Source organism: Myxocyprinus asiaticus, chromosome 1, assembly GCF_019703515.2.
Source record: "Myxocyprinus asiaticus isolate MX2 ecotype Aquarium Trade chromosome 1, UBuf_Myxa_2, whole genome shotgun sequence".
Taxonomy (NCBI): Eukaryota; Metazoa; Chordata; class Actinopteri; order Cypriniformes; family Catostomidae; genus Myxocyprinus; species Myxocyprinus asiaticus.
Window position 1 is genome coordinate 3,316,320 of NC_059344.1, and position 21,208 is coordinate 3,337,527.

Genomic DNA, 21,208 nt, shown 5'->3' on the forward strand with positions numbered 1-21,208 from the left:
CACCATGTGTTGGAGAGGGTAAAAAGCTATAATGGCTTTAAACTCTGCAGAAGAATGTGAACCTGCCTTGAGGCACTGCTTCCCAGAGAAACAATATAAAGTACAGTAGAAAAGTATATTCACATTGACAGTGAATATGCTCTGCAAAAGAACAGCTGCACTCTGCGATTTACTTGACAGCTCATCTGACGAATGGTTTAGCGACCACACCCTTGCAAGTCCTTTTGAGGATAGCTTCCAATGATGTTCATGTGCATGAGTATGAGAATGAAAAAGGGACCTATGGCAGTGTTTTATTTGAGAGAGGTTGGACTCCCTTCATTCAATTGCCATTCTTATAGTCTCTGTGACTGGGCCATCCAGTCACAGTAATGAAAGACTAGACTTATTCTATTTATACTCTATATGATGAGAGATCCATATATTTTTAAACTTTGGACAACTGAGGGACTCACACACAACTATTACACAAGGTGCAAACATTTATTGATGCTCAAGAAGGCAACACACTATTATATGCATAATCTATTTTATGTTAATACCTGTTATGTAGATTCTGAAGGGCAGTACTAAAAAAAATCTTTTATCTCTTATATCTTATGAGACAAAAGAGGAATAAAATCTAGAATACTACTCAACTATAATAATAATAATAATAATAATAGTTCCTTACATTTATATAGCACTTTTCTGGGCACTCAAAGTGCTTTACTTAATATAGGGGGACTCTCCTCAACCACGATCAGTGTGCAGCATCCATCTGGATGATGCGACAGCAGCTATAGTGCGACAGTACACTCACAACACCACACACTATTGATGGAGAGGAGAGTATACACTACCTGTCATCTGTGAATTTTGCACCCTTACAGCCACGACGGGATTGAAATGAGGGGGTGCAATGGGACCGCTTCCTGCATGGGCTTGCCAATCACATCCTCGATGACATCTACACATTGAAATCACCATCACAGTTTGATGACCTTGTCAGCCTCGCTGCTTGAGTGGATAATTGTCCGACACTTCGTCGGCAGCATCGTCTGCCCCGCTCGCCTGGTTCTGCCTCTTATTCTCCGCCTCTCCTGTTGGATTCATCTGAGGCAAAGCCCATGTAGATTGGCCGGATTTGGTTTCCCCTGAAGGAGAGGCAATGTCAGCTGGCCAAGGTGGTAAGCTGGGTCATTTTTCCAAGAATTGTCCCGTAAAAGCCACCACTCTCCCGCAGACAGGGGCTTACTGGTGAGTGCTATGTCTGTGAAGTCAGCTCCTGTCCATCGTACTCTCCTCCTGGCCATGCTACATTGTCCTTACTCCATTTTTTTTTTTTTTTTGAGTCTGTGGCTGAGGGGAACTTTATTGATTCCACATCGCCCGTATGACAGATGTGGATCTGTTGCCAGGTACTTCACCACCACGGGGCCGACTGTTTTTGTTGTGGAATCCCAAGAGGGAGACCATGGAGAAATACATTGAGGAGTCTCTGGCAGCGGGGCTCATCCGTCATTCCTCATCGCCGGCTGATGCAAGTCGCTTCTTTGTTGAGAAGGATGGGTCTTTTCGCTCCTGCATCGACTAACTGGGCTGAATTACATTAACATCAAGAACAGATACCATTTACCTTTAATGTCTTCAGCCTTCGAGTTGTTGCAGGGGTGGTCACCTTTACAAAGTTGGACCTGCGCAATGCCAGTCACCTTGTGCATATGAGGGAGAGGGATGAATGGAAGATGGCTTTTAATTTTTGATACTTAGTCAAGCCAAAAGGCTTGACCACTGCTCCGGCCGTCTTCCAGACCTTGGTGAATGATGTGCTGAGGGACATGGTTAATTGCTTTTGTTTTTGTTTACCTGGATGATATACTGATCTTCTCCCAGTCTCTCCAGGAGCACACCCAACATGTCCACCAGGTCCTCCAGAGACTTCTTGTAAACCAGCTCTTTGTGAAGGTGAAGAAGTGTAAGTTTCACGCACAGTCAGTTCTGTTTCTGTGATTTGTAGTCTCTTCGGAGCAAATTCGTGTGGATCCTGGCAAGGTAAAGACTGTAGCCAGTTGGCCAATCCCTGATTCCCGAAAGGCCCTGCAGAGGTTTTTGGGATTTGCTAACTTTGCTAGACATTTTATCAAGAATTACAGTCAAGTTGCTGCCCCTCTGATGGATCTTACTTCCACCAAGAAGTCGTTTGTGTGGTCAGCCAAAACTCAGGTTGCCTTTGACAGACTTATTTTTCTATTCACCTCAGTACCTTTTTTGATTTTTTCCAACCCCAATCAACCCCTCATGGTGGGAGGAGATGTATCAGAGGTGGGTGTTTGCACCTATTTTTCTCATTGTCTTTCTCAGGCTGAACAGAACTATGACATTGGTAACCTGGAAGTGTTGTTGGTCAAGCTAGCCTTGGAGGAGTGGCATCACTGGTTGGAGGGAGCTAAGAACCAATTTGTGGTCTGGACCGATAACAAAACCCAAGAGTACATACAATCTGCTAAGAGGCTCAATTCCCGGCAGGCTTGCTTTGCAGTTCTTTGGGGGGTGCTGTTTGATTTTAAGATCTTGTACTGTCCTGACTCCAAAAATGCCAAACCTGATGCATTCTCAAGGATTTTTCCTGGATCCAAGCGACCAGTCAGCCCCAAGTCCATCGTTCCACCTGAGCAGGTGATGGCTGCAATCTCGTGGGATGGTGAGGCTCTGGTCAAGAAAGCACTCAGGATGGTGCCCACTCATGGGGTATGCCGGAGGTTCTGCTTTTAGTACTCTACTTCAGGTGAGGGACCACATTAAGGCTAGTGCCGATTTACATGCACAGCCCCACCGGATTATGTTACTGGCCAGAAGGTCTGTCTGTCCACCAAGGACTACCCTCTCAAGACTTTTACCTGCAAACTTTCCACTCATTGACAAGGTTTTAAGTCCAGTGGTGGTGCGGCTTTAACTTCCTCCCTCCCTGGGTACAGACCAACCCGTCATCCATGTGTCCTGTATTAAACCAGTCATCTACTCTTCCCTCAAGTCAAGTCGTTTTTATTTGTATAGCACCTTTCACAACACACATCATTTCAAAGCAGCTTTACAGACATTCATGCATTAACAGAAAATGAAATTGTAACATCTATAAAGTCTTAGATTCATCTTTGTGTAGTGTGATTTATAAAATTGTGGATAAAAATAAGTAATTAAATAATAATTGTATTTAGAAACTCAGTGAGCAAGCCGAAGGCGACTGTGGCAAGGAAAAAAAAAACTCCATAAGATGTTGTTTAATGGAGAAAAATAATCTTGGGATTATTTGGCCGCCTCATTGGACACAGACTACATCCCTCAGCCCCATCTTCACTATCGAGTGCTCTGTTTGTGTTGGACTGAGCCTGTTTTGTTTGTGTGCTACTTTAGTTCTTTCATTAAACGCTGCTACTGACCTTTTTTTCCAGGGTCCTATTTGATCGATCATGACCGCTGCATTAAACAATCAGTAAATGTGTTTAGGCAGAGGGATTATAAGACTAGCCTTCCACTGGCCTCTGAATGATTTACAGGGTGAAATTCTCACCCAATTCACAGACTTATGCAGCCAGACTGCTCTGTGTTAGAGCTCCCTATATCTAGGATAATGGGATGAGAAAAGCTGACTCTGGATCAGAGTATGCGAGCAACATACTACATGGTTTGTGTACTCAAATTTGTGTACAAATTTATTAATTTCTTAAAATATTCTAAATCGTTGTTGTATAATAAACAAGTAATCTGATTTGTGAAACATACCATTTTTTTTATGGCATTTTGGTAACATTAAAAACAATTGCACATTAGCAGTAGGCTGTCCGCAGCATGCTGTCCGCAGTACGCTCCGTGGATCAACTAAAAAAAAAGCTTTCACTGAGATGACTTAAGTTAAATATATTCATTTATTCCTTGAACATGTTAAGTTGGCATTCCCCACTGAATTTTATCCTGACTTCTGAAAAACATCTCAAGTTGACTCTGGCATTGTCTATGGGCTCCGCATATGATGAAATATGATGCAGGTTCAGATGTGGAACTTTGTTGCATTTGGTAAGACAGTGTTTATTCTTCATTATTCATGTTGGCTGCCATGTCAATGGAAAAAAAAAAATATGCATATTCCTGTTATTGAGTCTTTATTATAAATGACGTGAAGACCTACTTTTTGTAGACTTTCTAAATATCTGTTTGTTTAGTATGTTTTGACAAGAGTGTTGTACACTAGCTAGCATGAACTGTAATATCTCTTGTATGTGATGCATGGCTTATTTGTATGGAATGCATAGCATAGCAGAAGAAAAAGTGGCAGTGAGAAAAAATAAAGTACTGCAAAAATAACTAGTGTTGGGTTCGAGTCCACCTTAGTATTGTCCGAATCAAGTCCGAGTATTTAAACAATCGAGTCTGAGTCCAAAAGGGGCAGAGTTGGACTCAAGACTGAGTCCATAATAGGCAGAGTCTGAGCTGAGTCCGAATGAATCTGTTCATGAATCTGAATTAAAATTGTAACCATAAACTCAACATCAATATTTTAAGATTATTTTAAACTAAGAAAAACTGTTTGTCAATATAAACCTCTATTGCATTTTATATATACATTTTATGATTGCTGAACAAACTTCAAAGTGGTTTCAGAATGAAAGCATATGCTTTAGGTGTATGAAGACAAAACTGTCCTTCAACTCACTTCTTATTGCGTTCTGTTGACATTTCAATTATTTGTTGCTTTTTTCCCCTCCATTCAAACATAGACTAAAGAAAGTGAAAGCTGCGTAAGCCATTACAACAAAGGTTATTATGTTTTGAATTTTAATTTAATTTTTATTTCTACTTCATTTTCAATTTGTCAATTCAATTTAATTTTATTAATAAAATTATCCCCATCAAAAGAAATGATAGTCTATACTGAGATTTGTTTCTGACTCTTTTTTTTTTTTTTCTCTTATCTGCCAACTGATTTGGGAAAATACAGTACATACAAATGAGTCAACACAGTAGTAATTAGCACTTACTTAGTTCGTCTCACAATTTGACTGCAAATGCTACATCGAAAAACACTGGAAAAGCTCACTGATAATATTAGGGCCATGTCGTCATGGACATGATTTCTAGTTAATTTGCGGGAAACCGCACAATTCAGGGCAGTTCTGCATGTTGCTCGTGTACCTATATCCCTGATGCGTACATGTGCGTCTCACAGCAGCTGTCGCAGAAGATAAAAAATTATAATAATTGATATTTGCTTGAGTGGCAGCTGTGTTGGTCTGCAATCAGTTGGAAATCTTTAAATACCAATCAAATAAAATTTCATTGAGCTCTTCTTTAACCACAAAAACATGAATAATAATAATTTTGAGTCATAAATTTAACAGAATTGTACTTCAGAAGTGTCAGAAATGCAGGTTAAAAAATGACGTGCATAAGTTAGCTGGTGGTTTACAATAAAAATAAAATAAACATTTAAAATAAAAACATTATAACCAACTGAATTCACCTCGTAACATGAAGTTTAGCTTCATACACAAACTCTGTCATTGAATAATAAATGTATTTTATAGTCTATAATTCAATTATAAACAAAACATTTCACTGCCCAAAACATCCTAATATTTTATTGTGCATGGCTGAATGTTGTGAATGGTGGACAAATGCTGTAAAAGAATGTATTTTAAGCAGCTTGTCAATGCATTTAAAATAGTCAATCAATAATAAATTGGTGCTGTTTATCTGTTTAGAGTTGCTGCCTGCTTTAGCAATAACACTTTTTCCCCCAATTATTTAAAACGTTACACAGTTAATTCATCAAGGTATTATGGACAAGTTCAAACTGACAACACTGCGTAGACCAAAAGAGACTACAGAAGCCTACATGTGTCGATACATTACACCTAGAAAGACCTAATATCCAATATTAATACTATTTTTTTTTTTTTTTTTTTTTTTTTTATATTTATGTTTCGATATGCTGTTTTTAGTAAACTGTGAGAGACATGATGTGGGACTTGACTCAGTGAAGTTCTTGATGTTAAGTTTTTAACCACGATGAACCACAATGTGAGCACTGTCTTGGCTGCACAATTGCCACATGCAATTTTACCAGTTGTCAGGTCCTGTGTCATGTGAAACTGCCTTGTTTAGTTTCTATTACATTGGATACGTACCAGTCTTTGTTTTCATCATGCCAGCCACCTCGGAAGTTGATGTTATACAGTAGTCTCTGTAGTAACATTAAAGCGTATTGGTTGACTGATGAGTGTGCCTGTGTATGTGCGTATGTCTGTGTGTGTGTTTGCTTAAAACATCTCTGCCTATGTCTATGATTTCAGGGGCTAATACAGCTGCATGCAGACAGAGATGTGTTCATTAAATTCTGTTTTGTAGTCCGAGTTCAAACTCGAGTACTCCATCTCTAAAAATAATGCAAAAGTAACATAATGCTTTACTTTCTATTTTTTTTATTTTTTATTTTTTAATGAAACTGCTTTTTTAAGGAGTAACACAGTATTCTAATGAGTTACTTGTAACATTACCCAACAGTGTCCCCATGTGAGGCCTATTTATCTGCTGTTTTTTTTTTTTTTATTTATTATTTCAACACAAATGTACTTAGATAATGTGTAACTAAGACAGTATCGGCAAAAACATAATATTGGGTGTTAAATAATTATATACATGTCCTCACAATACAAACATCTGCATGTGTTTTTTTTTTTTTAATTTTATTTAATTTTATTTTTTTTATTTATAATTTAATAATTAATTTGGATCTGTTCAATATCTGTTCAAAGTTATTTCTAATTTAAAATAAATAACTAGCCAAAATGTTACAATTTGAAAGCATTTAAGGGCTTAAAGATGGATTGTAAACCAAATAAAATTTTGCCCATGAAGGTCCCATACAGTATATCAACATGTGCAAACCTATGTGGGACCTGTATTACTGAAACCATATGGGACCCGCATAATTTGCCCAGTTTCTGCCCATGCCCACTTAGAACCCATGCTGCCTGGATGTTACCCATATCGGGCACATACATTTATGTTGGCAGGGTACAGGCTGTTAAATCCAGAGTTCTGCCTGTTCTAAATCAGACTTAGCGATAAAGTAGTGAGATAATATAAATGTATTTACTTATTATTATTCTTATTCTTATTCTTCTTATTATTATTATTATATATATTATTATTATTTTTTTATTTTTTTGTTGAATGAATTAAATAAAAAGCTGTAAAAAATAATACAGTTTCACTAACTTTGTAAAAGCTCTGGATTTAATTGCACAATCCAGAAGTATAATAGCCACATAATGTAGAAGGGTTGGCACTAGGGTTGCCAACAGACCTATATAATACAGTATTGTCTCGTATTTAAGCAAACAAAATTGTGTTCTGTTTTGAATCCATACGGGATGCCATTTTGTCCTGTATTTTGTTCCCAAACTGCTGGGAATATTTCACACATCAAGAGAAGTGGACCTGAATCACAGACATATTTGCATGAGTTGTGAGATATTGGCTGTTGCTTTACACAGATGCTACTGTTCACTGAAGCAGCCAGGGGAAAGATCAATAAGATCAATGACAATCAGCACTCGTCTTCAGTCGTTTGGTCAATTTGTTCAAAAATATACTGTAGCATAGTCTGGTGGAACCACAGAAATATATGACAAATTAGACAATAGGCATTGCTGTAGTGGTGTGGGTGTAAAGACTGTGTGAATGTGTTCTCTTGTCCTAGCGACCCTGGTTCAATTCCACATTTTGTCCCAATTTGTTTTTACCATCCAATTTCCTGTTTCCACTCTTAATATTTCCTTTAATACTACTTATGATAAAAAAGAAAAATTAATATAAAGGTTGATTTCATTGCAGTGATTTGGTCATAGTGAATGTTGAGGAGTGCAGAGAAGGGTTTGATCCGGAGGCGGGGTGTGTCGATCGCACTCGTTCCCTATATCTTACTCCCGCAGCTCTGTGTCATTAGTGCTGGATTGCATCACTGTAATACTATTGTATTACAATAAATACAGTAATATTGTAGTAACCCAGTGGTGGGCCGTGCATTTAAAGTCTAGGCCTTCAGTGTGATTCATGCCATTAAGAAAACACAGTTTCACAATGAATAAGACATCCTATGCCTTTGGGCATCATACATTATGTCGCAGCTAACTAATAATACCAACTGACATTTTAAAAACACGTCCACACACGAAAGCCAGAACTTGAAATGACACTTAATGCTCAAGCAAGCCTAATTTTAACTGCAGCATGACTGTTTTGTGAAATGAACTTCTCCCGAACAGACATTCAAAAATCATAATTTTTCACATGAATCTACCAAGGAGGTCTAAAATACCTAGAAAAATCTATCTAATAATATTTGCGATTTAAATATTGCTTGCAATAAATTTTGTTTCTTCAGGGTACACGGTTATGCTGCATTCCATTCAAGTTGGATGTGGGATATTCCTATTTGGTATCTTCCATTCCCCGATATTCAGAACTGCAATGCTCCCGTTAACTTAGCAGGGGTTTGACTCTCATTAGAGATGTCTCCTAGCAACCCAACTGATAAACAGTGCTGCAGCGCTAGCAATTGTGCTTCAGGTGTACAATTATCAAAAGAGATTATAATGTTTTATACACCTGTTCCTGCAGGCGTTTTTTAAACAAGCTTTAGTATTATGTAATGTGGAAACAAACTCAAGTATCGATATTACATAAAGTGAATGTTTATCACTTACTTTGTATATCTCCCTGAGTGTGGACATGTTTGTGTGTCATCATGCCCCTGCATCTCGACGAAATCGGAGTTGAGAATTTCTGCATGAGCCTACAAGTTGTAATTCTGACTTCAACATGCATTCCATTGCACTTTTCCTAGTTGGAAGTTGTAAAATCCAACTTTCCGAGTTGAATGGAACACAGTAGTACTTTTCAAAACTTGATCCGACACTGAATTCTCAAGCAGCCTAATTTACACTTAGAAAACTCCTGATGTTGCTATAACAATGCAAAAAGCACTTACCAATTTACTTGAAGTGAAAATCAGTCCTCCTTTCCTGTTTAATAAATTAAGCAATCACACAGTCATGCAGAACATCTCCGGTTTTTAAATACATAAGGATCTCTTTCTCAATGGCAATACCAGCAGTGATGACTGCCGACTCGTCAGACAGCTTGATTTTACACTTTTCGCTCCTGAATTACGTACATCACTTAAAACGTGATTGCGTCACTCAAGGCCAGCTAGAAGGCTTCGACCGGGACATATCCTAAAGATCACACCCTCCAAGAATAAATAAATCAATCTGATTGGCTGATGAATCTGACAATCTGACTTTAGTTGCTTATTCATTTGCACTGTAGAGGGATTCTGTGGAAATTCTGAAGGCCTGAGGGGGTGGAGCTCAAACTCACACGCTGCTTCGGGCATGTGATTTGTGAAACCGTTATCACACTTTGCTTGTAAGCATCAATGAATACATTCTGACTGGATAAACTTTTAGTTTTTCTCTATTTGTTTGTAAATTGATTAAGAGTGGAAAGCAATTAAAAATACATGCAAAAAGGTGATTGAGAATGAAAGGATGAAAAATATTTATTTATTTGGCATGTTAGGCCAGCAGAGAAGGCTTTCCAGACCCTGAGACATTGCCACTGTAGTAACCATGTTTTTTTGGCAGAAACCATAGATTTAATGCAATTAATCATTGTGTTACTACAGTAATATGGTGGTAATATATTAAGCATAGTTAATTTTGTGGTTAATATAATTTTACTACAAAATATTGTGGTGAAAATATGGTTACTGTTGTCAAGGTTATTTTTTTCAAAGGGAATTTTAAGGTTAGGTATATGGTGTCTGTAGGACTCTAAATAAACACAATAATCACGCTGCAGTAATGCCCATATAATGTATGTTAATATTTAAATATGGATGCAAATCATATGTGCCACTATTTGCACTGGGTGTAAATACCATATACCATTATGTGCACCAGGGTGCAAATAGCATCTGCCTAATTGTTTCCCACCGTTTTGATTCCAAAATACCACACACTTATTCATGACATTATATTACATTGCATCGTAATGTCAGTGCTTATTCTGGAAGAGAATGATGAAAGGGGAATGACGGTGATAAAAACTTGAGCATTTTTTCAAATTCACATTGGCCCACTTAGTAGCGTGAAATGAAAATAAAAAATAAAAAACTGTAATGAACGTTTTGAATACATTGTACACTGAATTTGAGCAACGTGACAGTATCAGAACTGTTCCGTTATAATGACTGAAGCTGCCACTGTTTGAGTCCTACGGTTCAGCACAAGATTTCTGATGCTCCGCTCAGTGTTCTGAACTCTCATGAAAGCTCTCATTATAAATATCTACACTGCACAATAAATAACTTATTTACACCATGTCAATGCCTTGTTAGTTATAACTAGAGTGTTGCATTGCTCATTTGCAGTGTATTCACCATGTCTGTGAGTGGTCAATACTTAACTGCAGTGAAAACACATTTTAAATAGAAACCGAAGCAACAGGAGTACACTTAAGTACTGGAGGAGTGCTGTAATCGTCAGTTTTCACAATTATTTAATTGTGGCAGCTATTGTAATCAATTAATTTCTCAATTAATTGTGCAGCTTTAAGTGTGAGTAAATTGACAATTTTTGTATTTTTATTTATTTTTTTGGCTGAACTATTACTTTCATGTATAGATCTCTCTTGTCCTGCCCTAATCATATTCTGTTGGAAATGCATTGCAATATTTATATATTGTAAATTGTTTGGTATTATATTTTGTAAAGTTGTTACATCCCTGTGTTTTTCTATGGGTTATGCTGTGTTCCCCTTTTTCCTCTGGCTATCTATCTAACTGTCAGAGATCTAACTACAGAGATCCACCAATAAATGAGACCGGTGTTAATCATAATCTCCTGTGACATCTGTATCCCTACTTACCAACCCTGTTTCTCTTTGACTTTTAACAGACTTCCTGGGAGCTTCAGCTGTTGAATTGACCGTTGTAATTTCTTGAGTTGGTACAGTTGTTAGGTTAGAGTGTAAAATCAGATTGTAACAGTGGTGTTTTGATTATTTCTTTGTTTCGGCCACACCCACATACCCTTTCCTCTTTTTTGTCTTGGTATTTACCAGGTTTTGTAAATATTGTACATATCTAAGCAATATTTTTATTTATTTATGCCAACTCCTTAATTTGAACTTTGTAAATAATAATAAAGCACTGAAGAAAATTGCAACCTATTTACTGTTTTTCTGTAGTTTCCCTGGGCACACGCAATGACTATTAATTTACATTTTAATATTACTCCCTACATACCCCTGAGCCATCTTGAGTAGTAACAACAGTATTGTAAAGTGTACATTGTTTTGTATTGTGTCCCCATTGTGCTTTTGTACTGAATATCAGTGTTCCTATTCAAATCAATAAGCCTGAAGGTATTCTGATTTGTTTAAACAAACTGTATACTAATAGAGAACAACATGCATATATAAAGTCATATACTGTAAACTGACGTCACACACTGTTGGGAAATGCTGTCATTAACAAGCAGTCATTGTGTGATAGAGGGAAAAAAATATATACACAAAAAAGAAGCATGGAAAGCACAATGTTTTGAGTGATGCACACACACTTGATGGGAGGAGCTGAAAAACAGATCCAGAATATCAGTATGAACTGATGAAGGAAGGAGACACAGACACACAGGAATTAAGAGAGAAACAGACACAACTAGATTAAGAGAAACTCTCATGATCTTTCATTAAACCAGTAAGACCTTTTCTATAGTCATTGTCTTATTAATTATTTTCTGTTATCATTTTATTGTTGTCTTTGTCTCATATGACTATTAAAGTTTGTCCATTTAATATGAATTAATCTCTGAACTTCATGCTTTCATATCTGAGATTTTAATGGTCTTCATCTCCTCAGAAATGGAGCGAAAAACATTTATCACTCTTATTCTCTCAGGTGAGTGAGTGTGTATACGTTTTTCTTTATTATGATTAGTATGATCCTTGTGAATTGTGTAAGTTTGTCTCAATATTTTTCCTTTTCTCAGCTGTCTTCAGCTCATCTGCATGTGTTCCACGTCAGTATCACTTTGTGAATAAGAAACTGACCTGGACTGAAGCTCAGAGAAACTGCAGAGAGGATTACACAGATCTTGCCACCATCAACAACAAGAACGACATAGAAGAGCTGCTGAAGAGTGTGAATGATGATCAGATTCAGCATGTCTGGATTGGACTGCAGAAGACCGTCAGTTATAAATGGAAATGGTCTCTGGGTGACCCTGCGTTCTACACAGGAAATAATTCACAGTATCGCAACTGGGTACAGGGAAAACCGAATGGTGATGGTGACTGTAGTAACATGAATCCTGGAGAATGGAATGATAATACTTGTGCTAATATCTTACCTTTCATATGTTACAGTGGTGAGTGCAGCAGTCTGTGGTGTGAATTGTGTGCTGTACACAATCTCTTCATCTTTAGAACAGTACATTTTGCTGCCTATTAATGAATGTAAATGTTGCTTTAATGACACAAATACATTATTTAATTATTAATTAATTGTTTTACCAATAACAGAAAACTATTTTAATAAATGTTTTTATGTATAGTTAATAATTTAATGTATTAGTTTAATATTTTATTTGTCTCTTAAGGAATGTAAATCAATAGCAAGACTTATTTATTTATTTTCTTATAAAGACAGCAGTAAAGGATACATCCCTGTACATCAAAATATGACATGGAGAGATGCTCAGAATTACTGCAGAAAGTATCACACAGATCTGGTCAGTGTGAGGAACCAGACTGAGAATCAACAGATTGAGAAGATCAGGAATGATGCACACATAACAGATGGAGTCTGGATCGGTCTGTTCAGAGACTCATGGGAGTGGTCAGATCAGAGTGACTCCTCATTCAGAAACTGGATGACAAACAAACCTGATAATTATGGGGGCAATGAAAACTGTGCAGTGGTTGGGGTCAAGTCAGACCATGGACAATGGGATGACTGGGAGTGTGATATAAAAACTCAGTTTGTCTGTCATGAAGGTGAGTAGATACTCTCCCATGTAGAAAATGAACGTATACTATATAGTTGCAACATGGTTTTAATTCATCTCAACTCTACATTATATTTATGGTCTGTTTTGTGTCCAGATAAACTGGTTTTGGTTAAACAGAATCTGAGCTGGAATGAAGCTCTGAAATACTGCAGAGAGAATCATGTGGATCTGGTGTCAGTTCACTCTGAACAGATTCAGCGTCGTGTGATGAATGTGGCTAGAAAAGCCTTCACTGCTGAAGTGTGGTTGGGTCTACGTCACTCCTGCACTCTGGGCATCTGGTTTTGGGTGAATGGAGAGATCTTGTGTTATCAGAACTGGGCTGCAGGTCACGGGACAGGAGTGGAAAACTGCAGTGATGCTGTGAGAGTTGGAGCAGTTCAGTCTGGAGGAGATCAGCGCTGGGTCAGCCTTCCTCAAACTGACAAACTCAACTTCATCTGCACCAGCTATGGTGAGTGAGTGTGTGTTTGTTTGTTTGTTTATGGTTAAACCTATTTACTTTACAAAACAGTTTTTCTCTCTTTCTCTGTTTTTCAAGACTGAATCAAGCTGCATTTCATCATCTCTACCACCATCAGTGGAGCCACATCTTTGTGTTTGATGTTTATTGTTAATCTTTATTTAATGTATTTGTTTATTAGAGTGTAATAAGTGTACTTTATATGATCAAAAATCTTGTGCTTGTGTGCGTACATTCTATTTTTCTTTTTGTGGATTTGGGGAGGACATATATTATTCATATATTAATCTTATTTCTATGCAAGTAGTATTGTCAATGAAGCCTTTAAATGTCACACAGGTAAATCCAGCAGATCCTCTCACTGATCAACTTCGTGATTCATCAAAATTTCTGTATTGATATTCTATTCAATATTTATGCATTTTTCATTTCAGTTTGGGGTATTTTGTGTCTTTAGCACATTTGAATTATGGGTAAATAAATATCTTAAATTACAGAGAGAATGTCATATTTTTGCATTTATTATATTATTATTATTATTATTATTATTATTATTATTATTTCAGTTTATGCTTGTCATGTACCTAATTATAATTGTTTTTGTATGGAGCAGTGTCGCACTGCTCCCCACCCCCCACCACCTCCCCTCAAAAAAAAATTAAAAAAAAAAGGAAAAAAAAGGTGGCTTACGCTGACATTTTAATGCGGCAAGATGAGGCATAAATCATGGTAAAGAGCATATCACATGCTCGGAAGTTAATACTTGTATTTCTGTCTTAAGGCCCTTTCAAAGCAAATGTGAATTTGCCCATTGAAGATTATTTTCTGGTTGTCTAGAGTTTTTTTTTTTTTCCATGCCTGAAACCTCACTGACTAATGAAATGTAAGCTTTGCATTATGTGCATGGAGCTGATCACAAATAAACCCATCTAAATACGCTAACTCATCAAAAACAGTTTTATCAGTCCTTATTAAACACACAAAAGAATGAAGAATCAGTTAATTTAAACTCAAGCATTTTGAAAAGTGAATAGCAAATTGTTTGGATAAATATGCAAATTTTGCCTTGTATGAGAAACATACAGTAGGCAGAGGATGAACAAACTGCAGGGTAGGACTATCTATGCCACAAATGCTGTCGTTTGAGCTTGACTTGCATTAAACCTGCAATATTCCTTCAATGTAAGAATTACACAACATTATTTTAAATCTAGTGCTGTCAGTTGAATACATTTTTTAATAGCAATTAATTACATAATTTTCATAGTTAATCATGATTAATCTGAGATTTTGAAAATGCTGAAATTGTACTATAAATATTTATATTTACATATTTTGTCAAAATGCATTTGTTTCCTTCTTAGGTAAGCAAACAATATGTTACTGTAATGGTTGTATCCAGTTGGTACGTGATAGCTGTGCAGTGTGTAAACCTCACTCCCCTGGCCTTAAGAGATGCACTAGCGACCAAAGCTAGAAGCCATGGTTTTCTAGCCTCCTTGCTAGCACATCCGCCTCCCATGCTGGGGATTGCCAGATTGAATTCCGCTTGGAGCGGGTCGAGTAGAACCAGTGACATTACAATAATAATGCTTTATTAACATTTTCCAAACAAAGTATTTGACAGTATAAAGATAGAAATGCAATAAAATAGCACCAATTCAAGTCATATTAAATATTTCCCAAAGTCTAAGTAGGAGGTTTACAATTTGAAAGAATCATTACAATAAATTTGATTATTCATTCATAATCTCTTCAACCCTCTTTCTCAACAATATTAATCGAACGGTAGGCTGTGGCTATCAACTTTGGATGTGGAATTTGTATGATTTGCATCAGGGCGTCAAGTGGTACTTTAAGCTGTGTCTCGTTTCATATGCGGTGTGCTCTGAAGATCACATTTTTCGGCTGCATACGTCACAGAGGCAGTCTCGTTCCAGAAAAGCAAGTAGGACACAAATGCAGCCTTTGAATGCAACCTTCTTTCACAGGAATTCGGAGCATGCAAAAAGCGTATCCTTCATTGGCACTCACAACCAGGGGCACCATTAGGATTTTTGGGCCCCCAGACAACTTTGCATTCTGGGCTGCCCATCTTATCGCAACCTGTACAAGGATTTTCTTTTTTTTTTTTTTTTTTTTTCTTTTTTTTTTTTATGAAAAGCTACCATTATTAAAGGGATAGTTCACACAAAAATGAAAATTATCTCATCATTAACTCACCCTCATGATATCCCAGGTGTATGATTTTCTATGCAGAACACAAATAAAGATTTTTAAAAGAATATTAAAGCACTGTTGGTCCACTCAATGCAAGTGAATGGTAACCAAAACTTTGAAGCTCCGAAAAAAGCACATAAAGGCAGCATAAAAGTAATTCATGAAACTCCAGTGGTTTAATCCATATCTTCTGAAGTAATTTGATAAGGGTGGGTGAGAAACAAAACAATATTTAAGTCATTTTTTTCTATAAATCTCCACTTTCACTTTCACTTTCATATTCCTCTACTTGTTTTCAATTTGCATTCTTTGTGCATATCACCTGGTCGGGACTGGTCAAAGGTGGAGATTTTATAGTAAAAAAAGGACTTAAAGAATATTACAGGTTCAATACAAGTTAAGCTCAATCAAAAGCATTTGTGGAATAATGTTGATTACCACAAAAATCTGGGTTACAGTAAGGCACTTACAGTGGAAGTGAATGGGAACAATTTTTTGAGGGATTAAAGGCAGAAATGTGAAGATTATATTTTTATAAAAGTACTTACATTAATTCTTCTGTTAAAATTTGTGGATTATTTGAGCTGTAAATAGTTGTTTTTACAGTCGTTTCAGGGTTTTAGGGTTTACAGTGTTGTAAAATTGGCAATAACTTTACATAGAAAATTAAGTTATTTTATTACACTAAAATCATGTTATGTGTTTAAAATCAAGGTTAAGGATATCTTTATTGTCCCCGAGAGGCAATTTGTTGTACAGTCAGCCGTAAACACACAACCATCAGACGAACATTAATAAATGGACAATAGATACAACATAAACAAAACAAAAATCACATTGAATTATTTAAAAAGCCAATGGCAGCTTGAACAAATGCGTTCTTAGGTCTGTTTGTCCTACACGTTGGCAGGTTATATCTGTGGCCAGACGGAAGCAACTTAAACTTCTTGGACGGAGGTAGCTAGAATCGGCCAAAATTGACTGGGCCTTCTTTAAAACCCTGACCTTGTACAGATGAGTTGTCATTCAAGGTCGTGCCTGCAATTTTGCTGCACACTTTAACAATGCCCTGCAATCTGTTTCAATTTTAATGTTAAGTGAAATGTACCAGCTGACAAAAGAAAATGTAAGGACAGATTCAGTAAAACAGGATTAAAACATTTTCATAAAAGTATTATCAACATTTAAACTTCAAAGCTTACGAGAAAAGTACATATGTTGATGGGCTTTTCTACACAAAGCATCCACCTGATACTCGAAGGTCAACTTGTCATCAATGACAGTGCCAAGTTATTTGTACTGCTGCACAAACTCAACAGCCTGATCATTAAACACTACAGGTGATATGACCGTTGGGTTCCTCCTAAAATCTATTGTCATCTCTTTAGTTTTAGATACATTCATGTCCAAAAAGGATGACTTACACCAATCTGAGAATTCTTCCACTACAGGGCCATGATCAGGGTCATCACTACTGAGGAGAGACACAATCTTCAAATCATCTGCAAACTTAATGATATATTAAGTAAACATTGTTTACGTCTTGTGGCTATTCTTTTGAAACTGTATTTTAACGATTACGGATTGCCCCCCTTCACTTCCATTGTAAGTGCCTCAATGGAATCTTTAAAGAAAAGGAGGGACAAGTCGAAATAATTTTTGTGATAATCAATATTATGCCACAAATGCCGTTAACTGAGCATAACTTGTATTGAACCCAGAATATTCCTTTTAAATATTGAGGATTTGTGGTCTGTGCCTGTCAAGGTCCTGACACTTTTGTTGAGTTTTTATTTAGTGTTGGAATCCTGTCATCAGTTTTGTTTTGGGTTGTGTGTGTGTTTTTCTCCCCATGTGTCGTGTGTCTTGACCCCACCCTCTTTGTTTGCCCTGTGATCCGTTTATTAGTTGATTGTCCCCACCTGCTCTCCTCGTTACACTCTTTTTTTTTTCCTTCCCTTTATATTCACCTGGTGTGCTCTGCCCTGTGCTGGTTCATTCTTTCAGTCTTTTCTGGATTTCTTTGTATTCTGTTGCTGTGTTCGGTGCTCTGACTTTGGTTAGTCCCCCCCCCCCCCCCCCAATCCTTTTCAATTCTGGTGATGTTTTTGTTCTGGTTCCTGTTTCCCCCCTTGTGGGTTGTTTATTTTCCTGCAGCGTTGTGCTGTTTTCTGGGCTGGTAGGATTATCCATGAATGAAGCCATCAAATGAACACAACACCACATTCCACAGATCAGAAAGATCCCCCACCGAGCCATTAGAGAGTCATAAAAACGAATCCATGGCACCTAAATTGCTGAAGGAGACCGTCTCTCCCATGCCTGCTTAATCTCAAACTAATGTTTGTAATCTCAAATTTGCTGCCAGTAAGCTGTATTAATCACAGTAGTTGCCTTAGATATATCTTATGTATCATGTATGTTTTATATAACCTGTGATTATTTTATAACTGACAAATTAATGATTATAGCCTGATGTACCTTTTAAAATATGTGTAGTGATTGTAATCACTTATAACTGACAATATTGATGATTATAATCTTTAATATTGTATGATTCATCTCATTCTACTAAGAATGGTAACTATTCAAGGCTTAACTTGATAATATACCCCGACAATCAGGTTTCTCATAACGTGTAATGTATTATCCATGTTGTAAAACCAATTAATTAACCAGTATGATTTGTAACCAAGGACTTTCATGTTTTGTTAATTGTGTAATATTCATGAAAGCATGTCACATTTAGTATGTAAATGCTTGCTTGTTTACATAGAGAACGTTGATGACAGCAAATGTCATGTCTCTTGCACTGTTTTCAAGATATAAAAGTTCATAATTAAACATTCACTATTTTGAGTGGGAAGAATGTAAGGATTCACCACACAAAGGATTGTAAATCAACTTTGAAAGGGACAGACCAGTTGACCATGTGACTTTGGAACACCACTTCTGATTGGCTCAGGACACATTTGGGGTGCGGCCAATTTCAGTTCAAATGTTTCCAAAACAGGAAAAATTCTCTCTTAGAACTGCCTCTTGGAACGGTCTCTTGGTCCTGTCTCTTGCTCTTCTTGCTTCTTCCAGATCCTCCGTGCCATGTAGAGTCCAAGGAAAACCTGGGACTCTCTGCTCTATGGTTCACACCCAACAGGAGTCACAAGCCTTCCTTGCAGAAGACTTCACTTCAAAGCCCACTTTATGAGCCATCCAGACAATAACTATCCGCGATCATAACAGAGTCCAAGACATCGACGGAACAAACTTTCTTCAAATGCCAAAGAACCAAGCAACACAAGAAAATGCAATGACATGCAAGTACATCTCCAGACTTTTGCTCAAAGTGCTTATGTATTAGTTGAATATTTTGGATAATCCGATTGCAAATCGATTTAGACTCAAAGAAGGATAATGGTTCTTAAGGCATTGTCAACAGATTCCGTAAAGTTCATTTTATCTGTATTGAGAATTTATTTCACATGCTGTCACTTTACTCACCAACATGTTTCATGTTGTATGTGTTAGATTAGTTTTATGTTTAGAATAGCAATAAAGTTTGTCTGTATTCAAAGATAATTTGACTGTGGTATATTTTTATAAATAATCTCATCCCTGTTTTTAAAAGATTTAGCTTCAAAGCTATACCTAAAGAGACGTTGTATTACGATTTTAATGCTGCAGAATTTTATTCAGACAAATAATCGAGTTATTTGTCATTTATCTTTCTTATAATGGTTGTCAAACGATATTATGCCGTACATAATAATGTAGAATAAGGACAGTTTAAATTAATTCCTAGCTCACACATACCGTTTTCCTACATATAATGGTGGAGGTACGTTGGCACTTTAACCCATCCTGTGTACATTTATTCTACCAAATTTCCTACAGGGTTATCATCCCTTTGGATGCGGTCCAGGGGCTAGGGTTTCATGAGACCGAATTTACACAACTCTTCCTTGCCGGACTAGATGAGCCTCTTGATTAGGATGTGCTGGGCAAATACAGAATAAAGCTGTTATTTTACTACCTTTACAGTAAAATACTGACAAAAGGATTAGCAGTTAATTACTGTTTATTTGCACTTTTTCACAAGAGGTATATTTGCAGGATTTCACTGTAAACTACAGTAAAAATACACTACATGCTACTGTATAAGCTATTGAGTAATGGACTGCTAGCAAAAAGGACTACAATGTGTTTACTTTTTTTCTAAACCTTGTGATTTAATAAATTATTCCTTAGTCTTGCAATAAAAAATACCATGTTTTAATGGTGTATAAATGTAGCCTTTGAAATAGTGACTTAAACTTTTAAGACAAATAATACAGCTGTATACTTTGACTTCATCATAAGTAGATTGTAGAACGTATTGTCACCAATGGTTTCTACAACCTATTTAAGCTTACAATGCTTTTGCGATTTGCAGCCCAGATCTGAACGTTAAAGTTGTTAACATTATCTGACCACACTGACTGCTTGAGAGATGTTTCTGCACTGTTTTGTGTGTCAACTCAGACTCCAATCTCAAATCTGACAACAAATCACTTAAAGAAAACAATTTTAGTAAAAGAAACAAAGATCTTGGGCTTAAAGACAGAATATAATGTTACAAACAGCTTATTTAGTTGATATTGGGATCTGATGGCAGGTAGGCTACCAAAATCATTATCACAGCACAATATGAGTTGAACATAAATGTAATGTTTTATGGTTATGCTAAAAAGCAAAGCAAAAGGGTACTCACCTATTAATTCAGAAGATGAAGATGGGTGAAAAAATCACCCCTTAAACACGTGTGGGCTCACTGTAGTCTTGTGTTCCCAAAATGCAATGCAAAAAATACTGTAAAGTACTGTTTTCTTTCCTTTGAGCAATTAATACTGTAAAATACCGTAATATTACATCTAAGTCATTTAACCAACCAAAATGAACAGTAATGTACTGCATTTAAAAATAGCAGGATTATACTGTTGATGTTAGTAAATTAACAGCAATTTTTAAGAGTGTAGTTAATGAATACAGTTTATTTTAGAGAATGAAAAACTATACAACATTAAGAATTGGGTTTGACATTTTGTTTGGACTATACTCAAAATAAAAATGAATGTGCATATATAAAGAAATCAACCAAAAATAGATTTATGGAACAGTGTTCTTTATTTTGTTACTGTTTAAATAACACATACTATTAAATCAAGTATTACTTAATAAAGTTCGTAGTAAAGCATAGACTAATCGCTAGCTAAGCATTTTTCGTTACCTAATCTAAAGTGAGAACTATATATGCCTAATTAAATATTTAATGATCCATAACTATGATAATGTGGCCATGTAATAACCATCTCCAATGCATCTCAATCAAAAAGGCTCAAAACAGATATAAAAAAAAAAAAAAAAAAAAAAA

The 21,208-nt window shown here is 36.5% G+C and overlaps 1 protein-coding gene across 2 annotated transcripts; it reads left to right on the forward strand.

Moving 5' to 3' along the window:
• The first annotated feature begins 11,716 nt into the window (after window positions 1-11,716).
• Window positions 11,717-14,512, forward strand: LOC127442048 (C-type mannose receptor 2-like). Of its 2 annotated transcripts, XM_051699734.1 has the most exons (6): window positions 11,717-11,806; window positions 11,969-12,007; window positions 12,099-12,476; window positions 12,754-13,104; window positions 13,213-13,572; window positions 13,660-14,512. In XM_051699734.1, the coding sequence occupies exons 2-6, from the start codon at window positions 11,971-11,973 to the stop codon at window positions 13,662-13,664; spliced, it is 1,131 nt and encodes a 376-aa protein (XP_051555694.1). In that variant the 5' UTR covers window positions 11,717-11,806; window positions 11,969-11,970; the 3' UTR covers window positions 13,665-14,512. The 2 variants fall into 2 exon arrangements, with proteins under 2 accessions (XP_051555694.1, XP_051555684.1); XM_051699724.1 differs by lacking the exon at window positions 13,660-14,512 and having other exon boundaries at window positions 13,213-13,626.
• Window positions 14,513-21,208: the final 6,696 nt, after the last annotated feature.

Coding starts and splice junctions, on each gene's coding strand:
- LOC127442048 (XM_051699724.1), top strand. CDS start 11,971: ATGGAGCGAAAAACATTTATCACTCTTATTCTCTCAG. Junction 12,008..12,098: donor TATCACTCTTATTCTCTCAG/GTGAGTGAGTGT, acceptor TCCTTTTCTCAG/CTGTCTTCAGCTCATCTGCA. Junction 13,105..13,212: donor TCAGTTTGTCTGTCATGAAG/GTGAGTAGATAC, acceptor TTTTGTGTCCAG/ATAAACTGGTTTTGGTTAAA.